The sequence below is a fragment of the Monopterus albus genome, unplaced genomic scaffold (assembly GCF_001952655.1).
Source record: "Monopterus albus unplaced genomic scaffold, M_albus_1.0 scaffold96.1, whole genome shotgun sequence".
Classification (NCBI taxonomy): domain Eukaryota; kingdom Metazoa; phylum Chordata; class Actinopteri; order Synbranchiformes; family Synbranchidae; genus Monopterus; species Monopterus albus.
This window is the reverse complement of record NW_018127976.1, coordinates 328,679-339,853: the sequence shown is the minus strand read 5'-3', so window position 1 is coordinate 339,853 and position 11,175 is coordinate 328,679. Positions and strand designations below refer to the sequence as shown.

General features: G+C 45.0%; 1 protein-coding gene across 3 annotated transcripts in view; it reads left to right on the top strand.

The window, feature by feature from the left end:
* rab3gap1 (RAB3 GTPase activating protein subunit 1) overlaps nt 1-11,175 on the top strand; it is a 42,319-nt gene that overhangs the window by 22,516 nt on the left and 8,628 nt on the right. For 2 of the 3 annotated variants that reach the window (XM_020608902.1, XM_020608900.1), the window contains exons 18-24: nt 2,345-2,482; nt 3,580-3,807; nt 3,967-4,063; nt 5,762-5,865; nt 6,791-6,897; nt 8,068-8,170; nt 8,411-8,434. In XM_020608902.1, the coding sequence (XP_020464558.1) occupies nt 2,345-2,482; nt 3,580-3,807; nt 3,967-4,063; nt 5,762-5,865; nt 6,791-6,897; nt 8,068-8,170; nt 8,411-8,434 (801 nt within the window). The remainder of the gene's footprint in view (nt 1-2,344; nt 2,483-3,579; nt 3,808-3,966; nt 4,064-5,761; nt 5,866-6,790; nt 6,898-8,067; nt 8,171-8,410; nt 8,435-11,175) is intronic. The other variant, XM_020608901.1, reaches the window with a different exon arrangement.

The following is an 11,175-nucleotide window of genomic DNA, read 5'->3' as shown; positions in this document are numbered from 1 at the left end:
GCCGAGTCTGTCCAGCTTCCTCCCCCGCCATTGGATCCAGCTCACCACCAGGTGGTGATCAGTTGACAGCTCTGCCCCTCTCTTCACCCGAGTGTCCAAGACATCCGTCGGGAGGTAAGATAAAACAACCACAAAGTCGATCATTGACCTCCGGCCTAGGGTGTCCTGGTGCCATGTGCACGGATGGACACCCTTATGCTTGAACATGGTGTTCGTTATGGACAAGCTGTGGCTAGCACAGAAGTCCAGTAACAGAACACCACTCGGGTTCAGATCGGGGGGGCCATTCCTCCCAATCACGCCCCTCCAGGTATCACTGTCGACGCCCACGTGAGCGTTGAAGTCCCCCAGTAGAACAACGGAGTCCCCAGTCAGAGCACTTTCCAGCACCCCTCCCAGAGACTCCAAGAAGGCCGGGTACTCTGCACTGCCGTTCGGCCCATAGGCACAGACAACAGTGAGAGACCTATCCCCGGCCCAAAGGTGCAGGGAAACGACCCTCTCGTTCACCAGGATAAACTCCAACACCTGGCGGCTAAGCTGGGGGGCTATAAGCAAGCCCACCCCAGCCCGCCGCCTCTCACCGTGGGCAACTCCAGAGTAGTGGAGAGTCCAGCCTGTCTCGAGGAGTAAGGTTCCAGAGCCCAAGCTGTGCGTGGAGGTGAGCCCGACTATCTCTAGCCGGTACCTCTCAACCTACCGCACAAGCTCGGGCTCCTTACCCAGCAGTGAGGTGACATTCCATGTCCCCAGGGCTAGTCTCCGTGTCCAGAGATCAGGTCGTCGGGGCCCTTGCCCTGGCCCTTGCCTTCGACTGCTGCCCGATCCACTGTGCCCTTTACGAATCCTCCTGCAGGTGGTGAGTCCAAGGGAGAGTAACATTTTTAAAAAAAATTTCGCCTTCAGTCACTGGAGTAACAAGCCCGGACTGCGCGTGTGTTTTATCTCCATCTTGGTATTTCAGATGCTGTTGAAAAATTATGGTTGTTTGGAGATTTTTGAAAAAACATTATTAACAAATATGCAGGTCTGGTGTTTTGTAATCAAAAAATGTGTCACCCTGTGCAGCAGTGTTTCACTGATGTGTTTTAATAGTTTCTGAACCACAATGAAAGTCTATGGCATGGACAAACAGGCTGGTCTAAGTTGGACACTGACAGACACTGACTGTGACACTTCACTGTTGGTTATTGTCTCTGTATGGGGACTGTTGAAAATGCTGTTGCTATAGAAAATGACTGGCTTTATGCTTTAAATTACTTAATATCTCTTTCAGTGTTCTTATGACAGTACTCAAGTCCAGATTTTTGGGACATGTGACTCGACTTAAGCACTGATGACTTAGATTTGAGCACTGTCTGCATTCAGACTTGGAAGTTGGAGACTTGGACTTCTTTGTTTTGTAATAGGTGATAATAATTTGGTTTAAGATATTGATATTAAAACCTGTTCACCCACACCGTGCTGTATCTGGCACACTTCAACTGAAGCCTACACTCCACCTTTCTATAAATGATTTTATGTATCAAATTGTTGAGTAGTATGGTGATGCAATACACTGTTAAAAGTGTGCAATATAAAATGGTGAGAACTGTGTTGTGTTTAATATAGATCTTGATGACTCTAACTCAGGTCATGGGGACTGGACTTGGACTCAGCTTGGACTCAACTCGGACTCGACTCATATTATTCTTTGGTGACTCAGACTTGAACACTGGACACTCGAGGCTCAACTCAGACTTGACGTTTAGTGACTGGACTACAAAAGTGTCTTATGGGCGTTGTCAGTATAGTTTCAAGTGACACTGGAAAAAGTGTGAGCCTATCCTTAAATAAGAAAATCAAAACAGAATATGCAGTATGTATTAATTATAATATACGCTGTCCCTGGTAGGCTAGTGGTTAAGGCGCAGCACTCTTGCCGCTGCGGCCCGGGTTCGAGTCAGGGTTGTGTCAGGAAGGGCATCTGGCGTAAAACACGTGCCAAATGTCAACATGCAAGTCGTCAGTGTGATGATTTGCTGTGGTGACCCCTAAACGGGAAAAGCTGAAAGTGACTTTCTTTCTATTAATTATAATATACAAGTTTTTCATATTGTCAGATGCTTATGTTAAGTGCTAATTGTTATGTGAGATATAAAATCTTTTTATGAACTCTTATTATAAAGGAGGTGGTGTTTTTCAGGTGCACACAGATGATGTTTGGTTGTACTGTAGTAGGGCTTAAAAACCATCACTATGTGCCTGAACCAGAAATTAACAAAAACTCCTGTGCAACTGACTTGACCAAATGAAATTAGTGAATGAAGTAGACTGACACTTATATATGTGTGTATGTTGTCAGGAACCTGCTCCCATGACAGAGGATCTGCTAGAAGAGCAGTCTGAAGTGTTGGCCAAACTGGGCACATCTGCTGAGGGCTCCCACCTCCGTGCCCGCATGCAGAGTGCCTGTCTGCTGTCTGACATGGAGTCCTTTAAGGTGAGAAAGGCAGAGGAATACTTGTTTAATCTACTCTCAGTGGGAGGGCTTTCGTCTGCCCCCTGAAATTCAATTGGTTGAATCATTAATTGAGAGAAGTGTCAACTGAGGCTCTTCTAGTCAAACCTTTGTTTTTATTTTATTATATTTGTCAGCCGGTGTGCATTACAGTAGGAGGTAGCCCCAGCCCCATTAGTTTGTCATTTGTCATCAGATCCCCCAAGCCTATTCGATGACCACGTCTGACCCATGTATTTGAAACACAAGAATGTCCTGTCCACCTGAGTTCCTTTAAAGTCAAATCAGTTTGATAGAACAAGTTGGCCATGAATCATAGGCTTCTCCTGTCCTCACATTGCAGTGTCCTTCAACAAGAAGATGAAGCCCTAAATTGCTCCTGATGTGTGTGTTGATGTGGAAGGGCAGATGTAGACTACTTCAGGAATGTACATTAATGTAACAATATTGGCTTTAAACAATGTTGAAAATGTTATACACAGTCTCTCGGATGTAGCTGTGCACACTCTGGGCCATGTGCACCTTGTCTATATTTTGTGCACCTTTGATTTGTTTTATATTTCATCTCATTTTTGTTTACTATGAACATGTTTATTGTCCCTTAACGCATCAATAATTAGATATTTTAAAGATTCTAATATCATAATTTGCTAACAGATACTGTATCAAAATAAAGCATGCAATACAGAATGATAAAAAGTTTACAGAGGCTGTAGAGCTGAAATTCCTAATCAGATCACAGTCTTCTTGTAATTATGAGATCTTTCCTTGTAATTATGTTTTTTTTATTTGAGTGTGAGACTTGGAAGGCATAATTACAGGCCATGTTCACCATTTCATTTTTCTTCCTATGAATGCATTTAGCTTCTGTAACAGTCTGAACATTACTTTCACACATTTTGCAGTGTTGAGTAATACCACTAACTGTCCAGCCTCAATATTTTTCACAAGATATATTTCCCAGCTCCCGCCTAAATGTTACGTCATTTGATTCATTACACAGATCTTGATAAATTATTTTTGAACCCATAGGGATAGACCTGGATGTATGGATAAAAGAGTTCTCACTTTCTCCATAGGCAGCTAACCCAGGCTGTGTCCTGGAGGACTTTGTTCGCTGGTACTCTCCCAGAGATTACATAGAGGAGGAGGTGATTGACGAGAAGGGTAACACAGTGGTCAAAGGCATGCTTAGTGCCAGGATGAAGATCCCAGGGAACATGTGGGTGGAGGCTTGGGAGACAGCCAGGGTTATACCTGCACGCCGCCAGAAAAGACTTTTTGATGACACTAAGGAGGCTGAAAAGGTAACTTTCAGTGCAGCTGGACAACACATCTACAGTACAACCAACACTGAAAGTCACTAACTGAAATAAGCTTATCAGTATGTTTAGTAGGAGGTTTCCCAGACACAGCAGACGTATGTGATGAAGAGCAGCAGAAAACAGGGGGAACTGTCTTTTCAGGTTCTGCACTACTTGGCGATGCTGAAGCCTGCAGAGCTGACCCGCCTTCTCCTGCCCTGCATACTCCATGCTGCTATTCTAAAGTTGAAGGAGGAAGGTGAGTCGCCATTGGTTTGTCAAAAACAGTAGAACTGATGGACTGTTGGAACTAACACACCACAACACGTAATGATTTTATGGATGACTAAACTGAACCAAGGCTTCCTCAGGCTCTCAGAGTACTTTAAATGCTGTTTGACAAACTCTAAGCAACTGTCATCTGCCTTTTACTCAAAGTGGCTTCTGTCTAGTCAGCTCTACCTTAAAGACCCGATTGATGGAGAGCTGCTGCCATGGTCGTCCTTCCAGCAGGTTCTCCATCTCTGCAGAGGACTTCTGAAGCTCTGTTAGAGTGACCAGTGGGTTCTTGGTCACCTCCGTGACCGAGGCCCCCCTTGCCCAGTTGCTCAGTTTGGTCCAATTAACAACTCGAGGAAGGGTCCTGTAGGTCTTTTTTCTGCAGGAAGTTGCTGACTTGTAACCTGGAGCTTCCCATAAGCTCAACATGTAGGAAAGTAGTAGTCGTAGTTGGCTCTACTTTGCTTTCCCACAGTATTTTGCCCTCTGTCAGTTCCTGTTTACATTAGAGCGGAACTGAGCTCCTCAGACGTGCACACACACACATAGCTGAGCAGAAATATGAAATCAACAATTACAATGTTCATTAATCATCATGTGTGCAAATCTGCCAGAGATGGAGACTGTATGGCTGTACTGTAACTTATCAAACACCTGTTGACTAAGCAGAACATAAACTTGCAAAAATGGGTCTTTGCCCCTTTACCCCTGGTCCACTCACTGAAGTCCCTGTTTTCTCTCTAAACCAGTATGAGTGAATGTTTGCACACTGTCTTTGTTATGCCAGTACTTGAGACACGTTGATACTGACATTTATCCAGTCACGGGCAACAGCCCTGTGAGCATCCACCACCTCCCCCTCTGATTACCTGGAACTTGATGATACTTTCTGCTGAGCGGTGCTGAAATATAACTCCTGGAAGTTGTCTCCAAAGCAGGCAGAGGGCAGTGGAAGTAAAAGCCTGAGACAAGGGGTACAAATTTAGTTATGGATTAGTAAATCCCTACAGTGTAAAAGACCTAGTGGTGGTTCCAAACATCTTTCATTTCACAGTTATTGGTGGCACTGGGAACACTTAAAGCTTTAGAAATGGTTTTATACCCTTGCCTGATTTGTGCATATGTGTCACAGAGGTCTATAGAGAGTTCCCTAAACTTGATTTTTATTTTGACATGCGGTGTGAATTATTGTGCCTGGGTGCAATAACTAATATTTCACATATTATGAATGTTATGAATGTACGAATCAGGGCTGCGTCAGGAAGGGCATCCAGCGTAAAACATGTGCCAAATGTCAACATGCGAGCCGTCAGTGTGACGATTCGCTGTGGCGACCCCTAAAACGGGAAAAGCTGAAAGTGACTTTCTTTCTATGTATATTAATATTTTAAAAATTATATACAGATTTTAAGTGAATGAAATCAAATGTCATTTAAAAAAGGCTGTCAACCCTAAAGAACAACTAAATGAGAAATATGAACATGGCTGCAGATTAATTAGTCTAGGCAAGCAATATAGTGTGTGCAGCAGGACTGTTGTAATTCTATTAGAGTCTAGTGTAGTCTGTTGAAACAATATTTTAAGGTGGGCTGTAACACACTGAGGTCTCAATGTTAATGAATCACCTGCTCACTGTTACTTATCTCTCCTCGTCTGCTTTTGATCCCTCCTCTAATAGAGTCAGTAGAAGACATTCCATCAGTCAGAAAACACATTCAGCAAGCTATAGCTCAAGCCAGCAAGCTGCTGCACCCCACCAGCCAAGACTTCAAGAAGTTAGAGGTCAGTGACAGGCTGGAGTGACCCCGAGGGGCACCGTACACTGGTGGCGAACTGACGCATCAACGCTTCAGGATACACTACTGTCCTATTTTCCTAGTGTTGACACGCATCAAAAGCATAAAATACTGAAGTACTCACCCATTTCGATAATTCCGCACTCAATTTGCAGCAGTCCCGGTTGTGTTACATGAGTCATGTGACGTGTCACATGACAAGCCGTGTCATGACGCAGCTCGTGTGCGGTGCCCTTAACTCTACATGCAGCTCATTCTTTCTAGAATGAGACAAGCCTTTCATTCTGTGTTCTGTAATTGTGTTGTGGTTGTAGTGCTGGCACAACAGAACCTGACAAAATGTCAGTTAACCGCTATTTTGGTGACTGTACAGTTGCTACAGGTAGCATTCAGACCTTCTGAACATTTTGTGTTGTAGATTTTATTTTGAATGAATAAAGACATTTTGAGCACCCGCAGACAAACAGTAGTATGACTCATTACACGCAGGTGATCTACGTAACACAATCCAGTGCAACACTGTAGTCACTCAGAGAGCCTTATCCACATCTCATTTGTCTGTCAAGTGTTTCTAAATATATGTTGCTTCAAAATTATCATAAAAGCCAAACCCAAGTAAATATTTGTTTTGGTCAGAAGTTTTTACAATAAAAATAAGATTATCAATCTGTTGAAACACGTGACGTGAATAATATCACAGAAAACACAGCAAAGTGAAATCCTCATTCAGACCAAAAGCCATTAAAGTGTTCAGCTCATGGATCCAAACACACTTTTAAATGTAACACTTCCTTTGCAATAACTAAAATCATCCCAACACTTATGGACAGCAGTCTACTTGTTAATACTTGTGAAATTGCTCCAGTTTCTGTTCTGACAGTATGTATGTGTGACATTTCTTTATCTTGTAGGATTTCATTAACCAGTTGATGGCCATGGAAGCAGTCATCACCCAAGCTCGCTCGCTCAAGTCCAAGTTTGCCATCAGTGAGAGTGAGAGTGCAGATGAACTAAAAAAGTAAGTTGCACATAGTTTTATTTGACCAAATGGTTATGCAGTGGGGGGTGCTCCTGGAGTATGGGGTCCGGGGCCCTTTGCTAAGGTCTGTCCGGTCCCTGTACGACTGGAGCAGGAGTAAGGCAGTAAGTCAGACTTGTTTCCAGTGCATGTTGGACTCTGGCAGGGTGGCCCTTTGTCACCAGTTCTGTTCATTATTTTTATGGACAGAATTTCTAGGCGCAGCCAGGGGCTGGAGGAAGTCCGGTTTGGGGACCACAGGATCTCGTCTCTGCTTTTTGCAGATGACGTTGTCCTGTTGGCTCCATCAAACCAGGACCTTCACCGTGCACTGGGACAGTTTGCAGCCGAGTGCGATCCAGCTGGGATGGGAATCAGCACCTCCAAGTCGAGTTCTCAGTCAGAAAAGGGTGGCTTGTTCCCTTCAGGTTGGTGGAGAGCTCCTGCCTCAAGTGGAGGAGTTCAAATATCTTGGGGTCTTGTTTATGAGTGAGGGAAGGATGGAATGGGAGATTGACAGGCGGATCGGTGCAGCTTCTGCAGTAATGCGGTCGATGTACCAGTCTGTCGTGGTGAAGAAGGAGCTGAGCTGTAAGGCGAAGCTCTCAACTTACTGGTCGATCTACGTTTCCATTCTCACCTATGGTCATGAGCTTTGGGTCATAACCGAAAGGGCAAGATCCCGGATACAGGCGGCTGAAATGAGCTTTCTCCGCAGGGTGGCTGGGCGCACCTTTAGAGATAGGGTGAGGAGCTTGGTCACTCGGGAGGAGCTCAGAGTAGAACCGCTGCTCCTCGACATCAAGAGGAGCCAGCTGAGGTGGCTCGGGCATCTGTTTCGGATGCCTCCTGGGCGCCTTCCTGGGGAGGTGTTCTGGGCATGTCTCAGTGCAGGAGGAGGCCCCAGGGAAGACCTAGGACACGCTGGAGGGACAATGTCTTTCGGCTGGCCAGGGGACGCCTCGGCCTTTCCCAGGAGCTGGACGAAGTGTCTGGAGAGAGGGAAGTCTGGGCATCTCTGCTTAGACTGCTGCCCCCGTGACCTGGTTCTGGATAGGTGGAAGAAGATGGATGGGTTATGCAACTCTGTGAAGAAGGGTCTGCTGTTTGAGGGACATCTTAATGACTGCACCAGTGCAGGCTGAACTCATATGTGATGTCTTTCTCCAGGTTTGTGAGCTTGCTGCTGGAAGAACCAGAGGTGGTGGTGATCGGAGCTGGCCAGGGTCCAACTGGCAGCATCATCCACAGGCTGTTTGTCAATGCTCAGAGGGTAAGTAGCGTGTCACTCTGTCTCTTTTTCTCTCTCTCTCTCTCTTGCCCCTGCTTCCTATGACAATCAACGGTGGATGGTTATCTCATTATATGGTAGCCTATCATAGTTTTGCTGCATATATGTGTGTGTCTCCTCAAACCCTGTTGAGAAATAATTATGTGGTTTTTCTTTTTGTTATACATTTCCTCCATTCGACTGTGTTTTTCTGTTGTTTCTCCCCCTGCTGCATGCGTCAAGCTGGCTGACTTCACCAGTGATGAGGTAACCACAAGCAATGAGACTTTTCCTCCCAGCTACCCATATACCACAATCTGTCTAGAGTCCCTCACTATTATTCCAACAACAAACACACACAGAAATACATAAGTATATATAAGTGGCCTCCAGAAGTCTCTGTGTATTACAGGGAACCAATGTCATTCATTAGTTAAAAATAATCCTGTTCTTCTCCTAAATTATATTTACTGATAAAGTTTTAAAGTGCCCATGGCATGCTCATTCTGCTCGTTTGCAGCCATTTAATGTTTAATCTTGGGTACCTCTAGATTATTTTGGCAGAATATCATTTTTTCAGAATAATAAAACCAAAAAGCCTCTCCCTAAAAACAAGTGCATAGTTCATGAACATGTACAATTCCTGCTGCCGGTGTTGTCACAAGTAGACACAACAACAAACTGCAACAGCATTAATTAATTTGAGTTTCTCCTCCATAGATACAGTAGGTAAATAATGGTATATGAGCCAATGAAAAGAGATATGTAACATTTTAAACAAAGCAGGTAATTGAGAAACCTCATATTTTAACTGGCATAATGCAGACAGTAACTTCTCCAGCCTTAAAATTCTCTCTAACAAGGTATTAACAGACATGCAACATGTGTTTTTTAAACTTACCGTTAAGTCCCACCGAGTAGTGGAAACAAGACTTCCTTTCAAGCTGCTCCAAGGTCGGTAAATCCAACTGGTGGTCGCTGCGTCTTCCCCCACATGACCACATACAAGATTCAAGATTTTTATTTGCTATTTATGCATAAACTGACCGTCTAGGCATATAGGAATTCTTGTACAGCTCTCCTTTGGAGTCAGGTAAGGAATCAAAAGCCAGAAAGAACACTGTAACAAAAAGTTACACAAGGGCGACAAAGTATTAAAACACAATACACAAAAATAGGGTAATAGTATTTCCCACAGTGACCTTCAAACATTGCACTTAGTGATTCACATGGTGGAGTTGGATATGTCATTACACTTGATGAGGTAGTGAGGGGTTATTGCGTATGTCTAGTAAGGGGTTATTGCACATATATTCTCACATTTTCGTATTTGCCATCAGTCTTACTGCGGCATGGAAAACGCTGTTGTAAAGTCTAGTTCTGTGTGTGATGATACTGTATGCTCTGCTGTGCCTGAGGCTGTAGGTGCAGTTTTTGTGTCTGAGCAGAGAGTGAGCTGGGTGGCGTGGATTTCTGATTTATGTTTTCTGCCCTTTTACAACAGCGCTGTGTGCATAGTGTGTCCATAGCAGGCAGTTCAGTCCTAGTGATCCTCTCTGCAATCTTTATGACCTTTTGAAGAGCCTTCCTCTCTGCCTGTGTGGTGTTACCATACCAGACTGTGATGCCAGTAGTGAGGATGCTCTCTACCAGTCCTCTATAAGCCTAGGTGAGAGGGTGATGGTACAACCCAGCTTTTCTGAGCCGCCTGATGAAGTATAGCTGCTGCTGGGCTTTCTTCACTGTGGCAGCTGTGTTCAGTGACCAGCTCAGGTCAGATGTCACCTGCAGGCCCAGGAACTTGTGGCTGTCAGCCCTCTCCACCTCAGTCCCTTTGATGGTCAGAGGCAGCAGAGGGGAGGGGTTCTTTCGGAAGTCTTCTATTATTTCTTTTGTCTTGTTTATATTGAGGATGAGGTCATTCTCCTCTCCATAAACGACAATGTTGTTCACCAAGCTTTTGTAACCCGACTCGTCTCCCCCCCTTGATAAGGCCCAGGATGATGGTGTCATCAGCATATTTAATGATGATGGTGTTGTCATGGTTGGAGACACAGTTGTGGGTGTACAGGGTGAAGAGTTTGGGGCTGAGACAGCAGCCTTGCGGTGAGCCTGTGCTGATTGCGAGCTCAGCAGACACCCACCCTCCCATTCTGACTACCTGTGGTCTTTCAGTCAGAAAGTCCAGAATCCAGTTACGGGTGGGAGTTGGGACACCAAGGTCTGTCATCTTCCCAATCAGCCTGCGTGGGCGAATGGTGTTGAATGCAGAACTGTAATCCAAGAAGAGCATCCTAGCATACGTACTGCTGTTGTCCAGGTGTTTCGGGGTGTGGAGTAAAGCCAGAGGCGTCGCATCATCCACTGATTTGTTGGGGCGGTAGGCAAACTGGAGGGGGTCTACAGTGTCTGGGACCATGTGGTTAGCGTGTGTGAGGCCCAGTTTTTCTAAGCACTTCATGGTGACTGATGTGAGTGCCACTGGCCTGAAGTCATTCAGAGTGGATGTGTCTGATGTCTTACGGACCAGTATGATAATGGATTTTTTTGAAAATGCGAGGGACTGCTGCTTGGGTTAAAGACAGGTTCAAGATGTCTGTATACACACTAGCTAGTTGATCCCCACAGGCTCTCAACACTCTAAGGGGGGACACTGTGGTCCCACCGCCTTATGGGGGTTTACCTGTTTCAGGGCCTTCAGAACCTGTGTGTGCGTTACCTGAAAAGCATCCTGGGGGGCTGTGTTTGTTGATTTGTTCCTGTAGTTTGTGACTGCCGGAATCCACCCTGCTACATACTGTGCGTGTTGTTATTCATATAGTACAGGGGTTCCCACACTTTTTCGCCTTGTGAGCTACTTTTCAAATGACCAAGTCAAAATGATCAACCTACATGTGTGCGCACGCACACACACAAAATATATGTACAGTATGAGCATCGTAGTTTTTATGAACAGTCTGAAAGTGCCGCTCCACATTTCCCTTCTTCAGAATAGTGATGGTAGATTG